The following is a 14,509-nucleotide window of genomic DNA, read 5'->3' as shown; positions in this document are numbered from 1 at the left end:
AATTTTGCTAGACTCCTGAGACCAAACAAAGGTTCAAAATGGTTAAGGATAGACCCACGAGCACACCCAAACTTGCCCTACCTAACTTTGATATGGTATTCGAAGTTGATTGAGATGCCTCACATGTAAAAATAGAGGTTGTGTTATCCCAAAAAAAGCGACCTATAGCTTTCTTTAGTGAGAAATTGAACGATGCTTGATTGCATTATTCTACGTATGATCTCAAGTTCTATGTGATTGTGTCGGGCTTGAAGCATTCATGACCATATTTGATTCATCGGGAGTTCATCCTTAACTCAGACCATGAAGCCTTGCATTACTTGAATTCCCAAAAGAACTTTAACAAGAGGCATGTCAAATGGACTGCATTTCTATAAGAGTACACCTACTTGAGACATAAGCAAGATATAGTCAATCAGGTTGCTAATGCTCTCACTCATAGGACCCATCTCCTTGTCACTACTTCCTTATACATTGTAAGGCTTGCGACTATTAAGGATTAGTACAAAGATGACCCTTCGGACCTATCATGGAAAAATGTTTTTCTGATACTAGTTTGTCCTCTGATTTTTGTGTTGAGTCTAGGTACCTTTTTAGGCAATCCATCCCAGAGGGTTCCGTGAGAGAGTCCTTGATTCAAGACCTACATAGTAGCGGTTTAGGGGGGACACTTCAAGTGGGATAAAACCTTGGGATTGGTTCAAGAGCACTACTATTGGCCAAGCATGCATAGGAACGTAGAATGATTCATTCAACTTTGTATGACCTGTCAAATATTTAAAGGTCAAAAATAGAACATGGGCTTATATACTCCACTCCCCATTCCCTCTGCTCCTTAAGAAGACATCTCTATAGACTTTGTTCTTGGAGTACCCAAAACTACACGATATGTTGACTTAATCTTTGTGATCGTAGATCGCTTTACTAAAATGGCCTATTTCATTCTTTGTAAAAAAATGTTCGATGCATCACATATTGCAAAACTATTATTCAATGAAAATGTGCATCTGCATGGCATTCTTAGGTCAATCACATCATATAGGGATACTAAATTTGTAAGTCATCTTTGAAAAACTCTGATGACCAAAGCAGAAAGTAGATTAAATTTTAGCAACCCATATCACCCGCAAATTGATGGGGCAGACAGAGGTGGTAAATTGATCTATGAGCAACCTTTAAGATGCTTGACAGGTGAAAGACCAACACAATAGAATTTAATCTTGCCACAAGCTGAGTTTACATATAATAGTTCCATCGATAGAACCACAAGAAAATTCCCTTTTGAAGCTCTTTATGGCCATCCTGGGGAGAACTGATGCAACACATCAAGCCATTATTTTATTTTATTCATCAAGTCATCATTTTTTTATTTTATTTGTGGTATTTGATTCAATCCAACTTAATTATTTTGAGAAAGATTGGATAGATCAATCCAAATCTGAACCAAATCTTTTGTTTATTTTTAGCCAAATGGAGATGCCAATTTAAATCTGCTGAGACCACATAATTCTCCAACAGATTTATCTTTTATTAGAGAAGAGAGAAAGAAAAGAAAAAGAGAAAAGAGAAAAAATATCATTTTTGAACCAATGAAAAAGGAAAAAAAGAAGTTATAAATATTGGTTCTTGGATCTTGAGAAAGAAGAAAAAGAAAAGAGATTTCACAGAAATCCTAACCCTATGTTTGGTTAGGATCATGAGAGGATGGATGGATGGGATGAAGGATAGATAGTCTCCATCCAATGTTTGGTTCAAAAAATTACAAGAATGACGGATGAAAGAGGGATTGCCTATCTTGGCCTGCCAATTTGCATCCTCCCGAATTAGGAGGATGAAGGATGGATGGAGCATTGAAGGATGAACTTTTGCATTGACAAAATTACCCTTTATTAATTTTTTTGGTAAAACTATAATACTTCACTTTTTCATTCATATTATTTGTATATATTTTTATATAACTATTAATCATATACTATTAAATTTTATTAATCATTATTTTAATTTTAGTATATAATTTCCATAATTATAATTAACTAATTAGATTATCTTCTATTTCTTTATTTATATTTACTATTAATAATTAACTATTTGTATAATATTAATTAACTATTTAAACTAAATTATAAATAAATAGTTATTTATATAGTTAATTCATTATAATTCATTTATAAAATCATGTATTAAATTAAATATTTATAATAACTTCTTATATAATTATAGATTATAAAGATTATAAATTTATACATTGTTTACTTCTTTAGTATAAATAAGTGTTATAAATTGATAATCATAATATTTTTATCAAAAGATAGTTTAATAAAAATGTTATATAAATATCATTCTTCCTCTCATTCCTCCTATGCCAAATAGAGAAGAAAATTATTTCCATCTATCTTTCCATGTTTCACCAAACACATCAGAGGATAGATTTCCATCCATCCTTTCATCCATCCATCCTTCATCCATCCTTCATACCAAACAGAGGGTAAATCCTCCTCTCTATGTACGACTTCCTCTCTATCTTCTGATTTGTGGTTACTTCTTCCTCGCGGTTGGATCGATCTCTTCTTCCTCTCCACTTCTTTCGGATCCTCCTTGCCTTCCATCCTTCCCGTGCTGGAGTTTGTCCATTACGACGCCGCTAACCTTGGTGTCATGGATATGCCGCATCTGGTGAACCGGTTGCAACCTTGAATCTCACTGATTTTTGCCTTCTCATCCAAGATAATCAATATTTCACGTAACCACCATTATCTATTACCTTCTTAACCTTCTATCAAAACCTATCCAATTTCTTTTAATAATTAAGCGTGGAAAGATTTCATTCTTAAATGTTTCTTTCAGGACTATTATATGTACTTGATGTTGGTGCATTAAACTCAGTTGTTGACCTTTCATTTTTAGTTCCCATAGTTGCTGTTCATCAAAATCTAGATTATATTGCTACTGAAATTTGCTTTATTTCCTGCACTGGACTCTTAAGTTGCAATTTAAAAGATCTTATCAAATTTAGATTTAGAATTTAGGATTGCATTTTGTCCTTTAAAACCCTTTATCCACTATAGTGCTACAGTAAAGTGGTTGCTGCACTGCACCAGCACTTGCGGCTACATTAGAATTCCATAAGTGTGACCACTTTCTTTTCCCTAACATAGTTACTAACTTGAATTGAAGCCCTTCCAAACCACATATGCCCATGAAAGAGAATGCTTATGAAATTTCAAAGAGAAGCTTGATAAACCCAAATTTAATGACTTAATGTACTACAAACCTCTGCAATGACCATGCGATCATTTGTAAACAGATAAGGGAAGAACCATGGGAAAGATGTCCCAACAACTCCCAAAGTCAATCCAATCATAGCTCCAATTATAATTAGTGACTTCAACAGCATTCGTGCCTGAAAAAAAGGTTTCCATTTCAGTGTATCATAGAAAATATGGATCACAATTAGAAACTAAATGTGCTGTAGAACATATTCAAATGGTTGTAAAAATGTTGAACTCCAAAACAGAAATTGACTTGTAAAAGAAACAATCGGTAATACAAAAGAAGCACAACAAATAGTAACACTGACAGAAATCCCCTAAAAGGTATAACGACCATAAAACCACTTTTCTTTAGTTATCACAGTATGGTGCTTATATTATTCCTAAGGCAGCTCAGTTTGTTTCAGGTAGCGAAAAAAAAATGTTTAGTAGAACTTCATGTGCCATGGAAGCTCAGTTAGATGAATCAGGCCGTGAGAGTATGAGTCCTATCAGCATCATCAATTTGGCTGATATATAGAATTTATTGCTGAAAGAACTGGCTGACTTTGACGAAGGACAACATTTACATGTTATTGCCCACATCCAGTGAGAGATTAAGCACCATGATAACAAACGGAACTCTGGCCCCTTAATGTAAAAGCTAGATATTTAGGAGGAGACTGCATTAACCAAAATACACAAAATTCTATGAGCAAAAGAGGTTTCAAACCTTCACCAAACTGCGGTTAACTCCATGTATCAACTCTGGCATAAATGACTGTGCGGTTTGAGAGAGTGGTTCACCCCAGACAGTGCACATGCACAAGACATTAATCATAACCTACATTAACAAAATAAAGAAATGCCCATAATGTTTTTTATAAATTATAAAAGATAAAAGAAGGTGCACTTGCATAATCAGAAAGGGTCATGAAAAACCTGATGTGCTGCAATGGTCATTGTTCCCATTGATGTGGCAAAATACGTGAGTAGAGAATAGAAGACCACCTAAAGTCTACATGTCTCAGCTACAAAGCAAACAAAATAAACATCAATGATGAACAAACTTGAATTGAGTGCAAAACCTTTGATGTCATCGTTATAAACACTGGAGCAGCAATCTCAAATATGTGGAGAAGCTCTCCAGGTGATGGCACAGAAAATGAGAAAGCCCTAAAACCTATCTTGTTTAGAGCATTCATCATCATGAAAGCTGCAACTACCTGTTCAGTACCATAATAAAGGAGACAAATATAAAACAGCTAGTTAGAAAACATGCCCAAGAAACTGAAAGAAAAAGTAGCACATATTTACAGTATTTTTAATCATGAAAATATTTTTTGAATAGAGATTTTGTTGAAACAGGTGTTTAGCTGATTCTTCGTTTTTTTAGAGCATTGAATTTTTTTGCACTGGAATTATCTGCTTCAAAAAAGAATCTCTGTTCAGAGTTTTTTGCTCCTTATTATCACACATTCTCACTTTATACTCTTCTCTCTTTTTTTTTTATTGACACTTTATACTTCTCATCAGTCAAGAAGATGACAGAATAATTATTTTGGAATTAAAAGATTTCCAAATGTGCCATTAGTCTAAAGTTGGGTTAAAACAAACTGCAAAAGCTAGGGGACTCTTATCCACCTAACTACATATGAAATGGATCTAATTGCTGTTAAGTGGAAGCCTAAAGCCAAAGTTCACCATCTCGGTACCGGACCCTATATCAACACCATCCTATTGCAATACCGATATGTGGTTCAGCACTGCATGGCACACTATACCAGTACGGTATGGTATGCTCTGCATCGGGCGGCATGGGGTGGTGTGGCAAACCTTGCCTGAAGCATAGTCATATGCACTAAAGAGTTATGTATTCTTAATACCTACTGGGGATCCAGGGAATACCTATGATCAAACAAATTAGCATGGTTGATGCCATCGCATGTTAGGTTGTATACTCTGGTATGCAACATTCATCAAACATAATTTGCATTTCCCATCATAGCTTTTCATGTTACCCTTTCCTACCCCACATCCCAAATTTTTGCTCCTATCTTGAGCCAGACCATCTCGTAGCTTCAATAGACATTACCTCAAACCATAGCAATACCCAAAACCAAGGTCTACAGTACCGAAACTAGCAAATGGGGGAGAGGGAAGGAGAGGAAAAGGGTGGTGAAGAGCAAGAGAGGCAGAGGGGGGATGAGATAGGGCTTTCGAAGCCGTCTATACTCCGCAGTGTCAAAACAATGGTAGAGCAAAATAAGGGCATCAGCCCATATATATATATATATATATATATATATATAATTGTTTAAGTGAATTCGGCAGTCGTTGCCCCTGTTTTGTTTCGAAATAGGATCTCCACCCTTATTCGGCAGTTGCTATCCCTCCATCTCTCTCACTCCCCGCTGCCCTCTCCCTCTCTCTCCCTCCCTTCTTCTCCCTCTTCCTCCCTCTCTCTTTTTTCCTCTCTTTCCATCTCCCTCTCCTCCCTCACCAGTTTGTCAATCTGAAGGCCGGAACCATCCTGGTTGGCCTCCAGTATGGCTTTGTACGGCCCAAACTAGGTGGTTCAGTATGGTACCACCAACCTTGCCTAAAACCAACCATAGATATTCCATGCATGGTTCACCGAACTGTCCTGAACCACCTAGTTTGAGCATGCCAAACCATACCAACGATTGATCTAGATGGTTCTGGCGTTCGAAATGAGAAACAGATGAGGGAGAGAGGGAGAAGGGAAGAGAGGAAGAGAGAGGGGAAGCGAAGGAGAGGAATGGGAGAGAGCCTCCGAAGGGTGCCCACTTCAAATGAAAATCCAAAAAAAATAAAAAACCAGCATGATAAACCCAAAAATGATCAAAATAAGCACCAAAGATCCTATTTCGATTGAAGGATGAAGCCTGTCCTCTAGCCTTAACCGGCACGACTGCAAGCATGGTGTCCTCACCGGTGCTCCGATGGCCTCCTCTACCTCTCCCTCTCCTTCCCTCCCTCCGCCCTCCCGGTTCCGTCATGATCGACTACCCTCAACTAGCCTTCGGAAGCCGTCACTCCCTCTCCTTTTTTCCCCCTCTCTCTTCCTCTCCTGTTCTCCCTTCACCTCTCTTTGTGTCGGTTCAGGCCCAGGAAGGAATGGCACAAGGGTGTATTGAACTGCATAGCTGGCCGACCGATCCGAGCTCCGATATCGACAAGCCAAACCTTGTTTCCACATAAACATGCATCGCTACAAATTTCTAACAAGGTTGAAATCCACTCCTTGCAAGATCGTCAATTTCTCTCACACACTTCCAAGGTTTGCCTTGTGAACATTAATCAGTATTCTAGCACTAACTCAAATCAAAGCCCAAGCAACACCATCATTCACCTTCATTGTGTGACATAACCTCTCAAATCTTTTTCTGCATAACATGATACAAATTACAATCATGTTGACATAACCTCCATTCAAGTTGCTCCAAAATCATTTGGTACATGCATTTTCAATAACCACAGTTTCACCACTACCATTTTATTACATTATCTCTTGTAGTAACCCAATCATTTAAGACACCTACATGCAAAAGATTGGAATATGAACTCTTCTATCAGTGCTTTAAGCTCTAAATAGCATTATAATAGATGATATGCTTTGGAGACTGTATAAGACTTTCTTACCTAACTTTTGAGTTACCAATTTTTGGGTTTTTTAAAAGAATTTATGAACCTTCAAAATTTGATAAATGTTTTAGTATTTAAAAGTTAGAAGATAATTATGAGGCCATATTTATTTTTCATTGAAGCTTTCTAGCAAATGTTCAATGTAGCATTTTTGAAATTCTTTCACATGTAAAACTAATATTACATGAAAAAAAATATATGGAACTCTACCCTGGTCGTATTTTCGAAATTTGAGTACTTCAATCTTCAATTAGGAAATTTTAGTTTTGATTTCTTTCTATATTGTTTCATTGAACCTTCATTTGAACATTCCTATGAATTAGATTTGTACAGCATGTCATAAACACCATTTGTTTTCACTTGAAACTTAATTCCATATTCTAGGGTAAAATTGCTTAAAATCTGCATAGCCTACTACGATCATTATTAATATTATTATTAAACCTTTTGGAATACTTGGTAAAAGTTGAACTAGATTTCTGGAGGTGCATCTTCAGGATCTAGTGATCACTAAGGCTGCACCAAAATCGACCCCACGGCATCCGTGAGGTTGAAACAACGGTGACCTACCCTTGTTCATCGCATATTTTTTTTTTATACAATGCACAGTGAAGCCGGCAATCCCATTGTGCATCGCATAAATTGGATTGCTAGTTTCACTGTGCATCACGTAAAAAAAAATTATGCAATGAATTGGGGTAGGTCATCCTTGTTTCAACCCCACGAATGCAATGGGGTCGATTTCAGCAGTTCGGCAACCTCGATAGCCTCTCCAATACCTTCCCCTCCCTCCGCTTCTCTCCCTCCCCCTCTCTTTTTATCTCTCTCTAATCTCATCTCTCAAAGGAGGGTGGAGCCCTGGAAGCCTCGGCAGCCTTTTTTTCTCCTTCCCCTCTCTCTCTCTTACTCTCTTTCCTTCTCCTTCGCTCCGTTTTCACCGGTGTTCTGAATCAACGCCCGAGCTGCACCAGTAGGCTGTCGGTACAGTTCGGGACAGCTTGGCGAAATACTTTATTTTATAAAATGCTTAATATTATGATTACCTTTGCACCTATGTTGACTGACTATAATAGTCAGACGTCAAGATTCGCATGAGTTCAAGTCTTGGTTATAATAGCTCTACTTTACACTCATCATGCATATGAGTACCGAGTACCGACACACAATGATGATTATCTCATGTTTGGGATTTCATATATGTGTTAGTGGTATGTGCTCATTGTAAAAGACCCTACCAAGCATAACAGGATTTTGATACATAATCTTTATAATTACTGCATAAAACAAGAATTTACTGTTTCAAAACATTGAATTTATAATAAATTTATTTATATGTGTTGTTTCAAACTATTGAAATTATAATAAATTTATCTTATACTACTGTTTCAACATAAAGGAGCTGGCATACCAGGTATGCAGAAAATTGAGTAAAAGAGCTGATTTCTTCTCAATCTACTCTCCCTCTATCTTTAACTGTGGTCAAACTTTTCAAGCCAAAGCTTGAATAATCCACTTACAATCATAATCATCAGAATAAAGTAAAGAAAAGTCCAGCAAACACAAACTTCTTTCCAAATCAGAGATGCTATTTCAGCTGCTGAGATCCACAAGAAGCTCAGTTGGCTCTTCATTGCATCATTATACTTGGTATCAAGAAAAAACCCCTTTTATAAGACTGCAGACACCAACTATTCATGTTGTGATGGTGATTTAGAATGCTGACAAATCTATCAACAAATTTCACTTCACTATTTCACAATGGTACCATCTTGTGGAAAGAATACAACACTTCTTACAAAACAACAGAAGAAGGATTGAAGTATTGCGTGCAAGGTATGCCAAACCAACCCAAACAACTTGATTCAGGGTGTGCCAACCTAAACTGATGAGGTATTGGGCTAGAAAGGCAAGTTGGGTCAGTAAGGGTCTTGAACCGCTCCAAACCAAGCAGAACCACCAGCTCCACTCAATGCAGAGTGGTTAGTGTGGTTCAGCCCCTTAACCTAACAATGGAGGAGAAGGCATTCAGTTGCCTACTCTCTTTTCTTCAAAAAAGGAGTGGATTTTGTGTGAAAAATTCAGGAAGAGGGAAAATTGTCGATTTTGAGCATAAATCCGAGGCAAATCAGGTAAAATCCCCTCCCTTCTCTTGATTCTTCTCATTTTTTTTCATATTCCGAAAATTGGTAAGATAAGAAAAAATCATGCCAAAATTTTGGAGTACACATGCTAGGGTTCTAGATTAATTGAAATCAAAATTAATTTTTTAAGCACATTGTAGCTTGGAGTGCATATATAGGACATGACCCCTAATTCAAATATTAAACCCAGTGACCGGTACAACATCATACTAGAAATAGGATCCAATAACAAGGCTAAAATTGGTATGTATCAAATAGAAAATTTATAGAAAAATTTAATGACAACCTATAAACCCACTATTTTGTTTGGATTAATGCATTGCTAACAGATGCTGATTGTATATAAGGTAGAGATAATTACAGAGAGATACAAAAAGGTGAAATCATAAGCCTATGAGCAAGACAATAACTAGACCCAGTGTTTTCCGAGCCATGCCGAACCGGATGGTTCAGGCCGTGCCGAACCATACCGACGGAAAACCGGTCCAATTCCGATGTAGAAAACGATACAGCGGCCATCTCAAAGGGAGGGAGAAGAAAGAGAGGAAGAGAGAGGGGGGACAAGGAAAGGGAGAGAAAGAGAGGGCCCCCAACGGCCGCCGGAGGCCGTCCGAGCTCTTGCCAAGCTCGGTAAGGGCAGAGGGAGGGAAAACCAAAGGAGAGAGAGGGAGAGATCCTCCTTACCGCATGTCTGGAGGTTGTCAGAGGTCACCCGACAGACGTCAACGCCGCTGCTACATCTTCGACAGTGGGCAAGCAAGCGGCGAGAACGGCCCAGGCCGGATGAGCCAAGGGTTTCTGCACTCCAGCATGGAACAAGGTTCCGTGTCTTTTTCAATTTTATTACGCGAAGTCGGCAACTATATTGCCAACTTCAGCATATTTTATTTTTTTTAGAAATTCGATTGAAGACGGCAACAACCCGATTGCTGACTTCAATCGAATTTATAAAAAAATAAAAAAAAATGCATAAGTGGGTATCGCAATTACCAACTTCGCGTAGTAAAACCAAAAAAAAACATGGAACGAACCTTGTTCCACGCTGGAGGAGGGAGGAGGCCCTCAGCTCCTCAAGCCCCAGCCGCCCTCACCACTCACTCGCCTGCCGTTGGAGACATCGCGGCAGCATCGCCATCCGACCGGTGACCTCTGATGGCCTCCAGACATGCAATAAGGGGGATCTCTCCCTCTCTCTCTTTCGGTCCTTCCCTCCCTCCACCCTTATCAAGCTCGACAAGAGCTCGAATGGCCTCCGACGGCCGTCGGGGGCCCTCTTTTCCTCTCCCTCTCCGTCGGGGGCCCTCTCTTCTTCTCCCTCTCCTTCCTCCCCTCCCTCTTCCTCTCTTCCTCTCTTTCTTCTCCCTCTCCCTTTCTCTGCCCTATCAATTCGGCCCGACATGGATGGGTACAGAACCGTCTCGAACTGTACCGCCGGCCGATCAGCACAGCATCCAATTCCGATTTGCCGGACCTTGACTAGACCTTCGGGTGTCATGTCCATCTATATATTAGGATAACATAGCCTATGTAAATCTATGAAGTGAAGGCAAAAACATTAGAGATAAAAGTAAGAGGAGGATGACAGGTCAAAAGCCAGAGTTCAAGAAAATAACAATTAAAAGTTAATGTAGATAATGAAAATTAAGGCATTCAATGATATGCATCTGCTACCAAGTTACAAACCTATGTTTAATTATTACAATTGTATCCACTAAGTAATCATACACAATCTTTCAGGATCAATATGAAATAAACTAACATTAAAAAACACCCTTATAATCATAATTTAAAGATCCATAAACCTTAAAATAGTCTTCAAAACCCCAAAAATTAAAAAATACAAAAAACTGAACTCGTACTTGTTAATGTCAAAAGCATAAAGAGAATTCTGAAATTGCCTTACTCAATTGAGTTTTCAGACCATTTATTTATAAAAGAGGTAAAATATAAATATAAAATATATAATTTACAATCAGGCTGATTTACAGGACAGATTTATAGGGATATTTACATCAAGAAATCAAGGCAGATAAGGAATATATAATCAAACTGATTTAGGAATACAATATCAAAGCTGATAAGAAATATATAATCAGGCTGATTTAGGAATACAATATTTACAGTCGACTTGCCATAACACTGCCCCTTAAGTTGGAGCATAAATGTTAATCATGCCCAACTTGTTACAAATGTAGTCAACCCGAGCTCCATTTACAGCTTTTGTGAAGATATCTCCTATTTGTTCTCCAGTCTTGACGTGCCCTGCTAAAATAATCTTCTCTTGAATCTTTTCACGAACTAAGTGACAGTCAATCTCAATATGTTTAGTTTGTTCGTGAAACACAAAATTAGAAGCAATATGAAGAGCAACTTGATTATCACACCACAACTTAGCAGGTAGTGAAGTCTTAAGACCAACCTCATCTAGTAACTGATGTATCCACATTACTTCACACACGGATTGTGCCATAGCTCGATATTCTGATTCAGCACTAGAACGAGAAACCACACTCTGCTTCTTACTCCATGATACCGAGTTCTCCCCAACAAAAACACTATCTTGTAGTTGATCTCCTGTCAACCTTTGAACCCGCCCAGTCAACATCTGAAAAGCATTCAACATTCGAATGTCCATGATTATTATACAAGAGACCACGTCCAGGGGCTCCCTTCAAGTAACATAAAATTTGTCCCAAAGCTTCCCAATGGACAATGGTAGGAGATGACATAAACTGACTTACCACACTTACATAGTATGCAATATCAAGACGAGTCACTGTAAGATAGTTCAACTTGCCAACCAATCTCCTATACATCTCAGGATCTTCAAATAACTCACCATCCCCTACTGTAAGTTGGAGATTAGGAGTCATCGGTGCACTACAAGGCTTAGCACCTAATTTTCCTGTTTCTACCAATAAGTCAAGGACATACTTTCTATGAGATAAGAAGATACCTTTCTTACATCTTGTAACTTCAATGCCCAAAAAATATTTTCACACCCAAGTCTTTTGTTTGAAACTGAGTTTGGAGGAAGGATTTGAGAGATGAGATGCCTGTAGACTCACTACCTGTGATGACAATATCATCCACATAAACCACTAGCAAGATTAGGCCAACCTCAGAATGCCTATAAAACACTGAATGATCAGACTACTTTTTTGCATATCAAACTCCTGTACCACCTCACTAAATCTCCCAAAACAAGCCTGAGGACTTTGTTTTAAGCCATAAAAAGATCTTGGAAGCCTGCAAACTTTACCCAACTCTCCTTGAGCAACAAAACCAGATGGTTGCTCCATATAAACCTCCTCCTGTAGATCACCATGAAGAAAGGCATTCTTGATATCTAATTGGTATAAAGGCCAATCATAAGTGGCTGCCAGAGAGATGAACAAACGAACAAAGGCAAGTTTGGCCACAGAAGAGAAGGTGTCAGAGTAATCAACCCCTTAAGTCTGAGCATACCCTTTGGCTACAAGACAAGCCTTTAGACGAGCCACAAAACCATCTGGACTGACCTTCACTGCAAACACCCATTTACAACCAATGGCTTTCTTCTTTAGGGGCAAAGGCACCAGTTCCCAAGTACCATTAGCATCTAAAGCTACTATTTCCTCTTCCATAGCAGCACGCTAGCCAGGATGTGACAATGCCTTAACAACAGTTTTAGGTATGGAAATAGATTCTAAGTAATAAAACAACAAAAAGAAGACAAATGATCATAAGAGACAAAAGAGGAGATAGGGTAAGTACATTGATGTTTCCATTTGCGAAGAGCCATGGAAAGGTCTAAGTCAGAATCACGATCATTGGTGGTGACTGGATCCTTCGACGAAGAAGCTGGTCGAGGGCATGGATCAGGAGTCGCCAACCTGCGAGAATAAACATGAACAATAGGAGGTCAAATAGCTACTGGAATAGATGGATCAAGAGGGATCTGAGGATTCTGAGTACTGGGCATGTGTTTGACAGTGTAGATTAGGAGATCATTTTCCTCTCTCAGACTTTCATAAATGGAAGGAGAGAAAAATGGAGTAGACTCAAAAGAATGTAACATCTGTAGACACAAAGTAGCGATTAAGGGTTGGAGAGAAACACCTATACCCATGGAATGCCGTACCACTCCGTACTGCCCGCATCGTACCGTATCAATCTCGTACCGATACGTCATATCAAAGCATACCAACATTATCGTACCGTACCGAACCGCGTACAACATTAAACAGAATTTCACCAATACGGGATCCGATACCGGTATGGCGAACATTGCCTATACCCTTTCTGAACTCGAGAATACCCAAAACACATTTCAGAGACTTTGGATCCAATTTAGTTACTTGAGGACGAACGTCTCCCATAAAGCAAGTACTACCAAATATACGAGATTTAATAGGAAACAAAGATTTAGATGAAAATAAATAGCATAAAGTATGTCGCCATTAAGGACAGAAGAAGGCATACGATTGATCAAAAAATAGGCTATAGAAACAGCATCAGCCCAAAATTGTTTAGGAACCTTCATTTGGAAAAGAAGTGCTCTAGCTACCTCAAGGAGATGCCGATTCTTCCTTTCAGCAACTCCATTTTGGGATGGAGTATCAACACATGAGGATTGATGAAGAATACCATTCTGTGACATATAATTTTGAAAATTTTTTGAAAAATATTCTTTGGCATTATCACTTCGCAATATACGCACAGAAACATTAAACTACGTTTTAATTTCAGCACAAAAGGCATAAAAAATAAAAAATAATTCTGAACAATTCTTCATTAAATATAACCAAGTAGCACGAGAGTAATCATCAATAAAGATAACAAAATACTTGAATCTAGACTTGAAAACAATAGGACACGGACCCCTAACATCAAAATGAACTAACTCAAAAGGAGACAATGCCCATTTATTGACTCGAGATACTGAAGGTAATCAATGATGTTTGGCAAATTGACACGACTCACATTTTAAAATAGACAAAGACTGAAACTATGGATATAACTTCTTTAAAGTAGACAAGAAAGGATGTCCCAACCGACAATGGACTTCGAAAGGAGTTAAGGTATTGGAGCAAGCAAGAGATCGTGACACCTGTTTATCAAGGATATAGAGACCACCCGACTCCTGACCTCTAACAATAATCTGCTTCATCGTAAGATCCTCAAATACACAATGATCAGGGAAAATGAGAACAATTTAGGGCATGAGTTAATTTACTAACAGACAGTAAATTGAAAGCGAACTTCGGTAAGCACAAAACAAATGACAAAGAAATTGATGATATTGGGTGTAAAATTCCAGAACCCATGACACAAGATGTAGACCCATCAGTCAAGGGAATATTAGAAGAGGGTTGCATAAGACTGAAAGGCAGATAAAAGGCTAGAATTACCTGTCATATGATCTGTAGCACCAAAATCAATGACCCATTTTGAAGAGGAAGACATAAG

The 14,509-nt window shown here is 38.3% G+C and overlaps 1 protein-coding gene across 13 annotated transcripts in view; it reads right to left on the bottom strand.

Annotated features, from left to right (window-relative positions):
- LOC105033277 (protein DETOXIFICATION 46, chloroplastic) overlaps positions 1-14,509 on the bottom strand; it is a 137,525-nt gene that overhangs the window by 69,979 nt on the left and 53,037 nt on the right. For all 13 annotated transcript variants that reach the window (XR_012135687.1, XR_012135686.1, XR_012135684.1 and 10 more), the window contains exons 7-10: positions 4,337-4,474; positions 4,191-4,259; positions 3,982-4,092; positions 3,272-3,400 (exon numbers count right to left, since the gene is read on the bottom strand). Coding sequence is in view for 6 of the 13 variants with exons in the window: in XM_073246281.1 (XP_073102382.1) it covers positions 3,272-3,400; positions 3,982-4,092; positions 4,191-4,259; positions 4,337-4,474 (447 nt within the window). In the remaining 7 variants the exon portion in view is untranslated. The remainder of the gene's footprint in view (positions 1-3,271; positions 3,401-3,981; positions 4,093-4,190; positions 4,260-4,336; positions 4,475-14,509) is intronic.

Source organism: Elaeis guineensis, chromosome 12 (genome assembly GCF_000442705.2).
Source record: "Elaeis guineensis isolate ETL-2024a chromosome 12, EG11, whole genome shotgun sequence".
Lineage (NCBI taxonomy): Eukaryota > Viridiplantae > Streptophyta > Magnoliopsida > Arecales > Arecaceae > Elaeis > Elaeis guineensis.
Note: the sequence above shows the minus strand (reverse complement) of the source record. Positions and strands in the feature narration are given on the sequence as shown.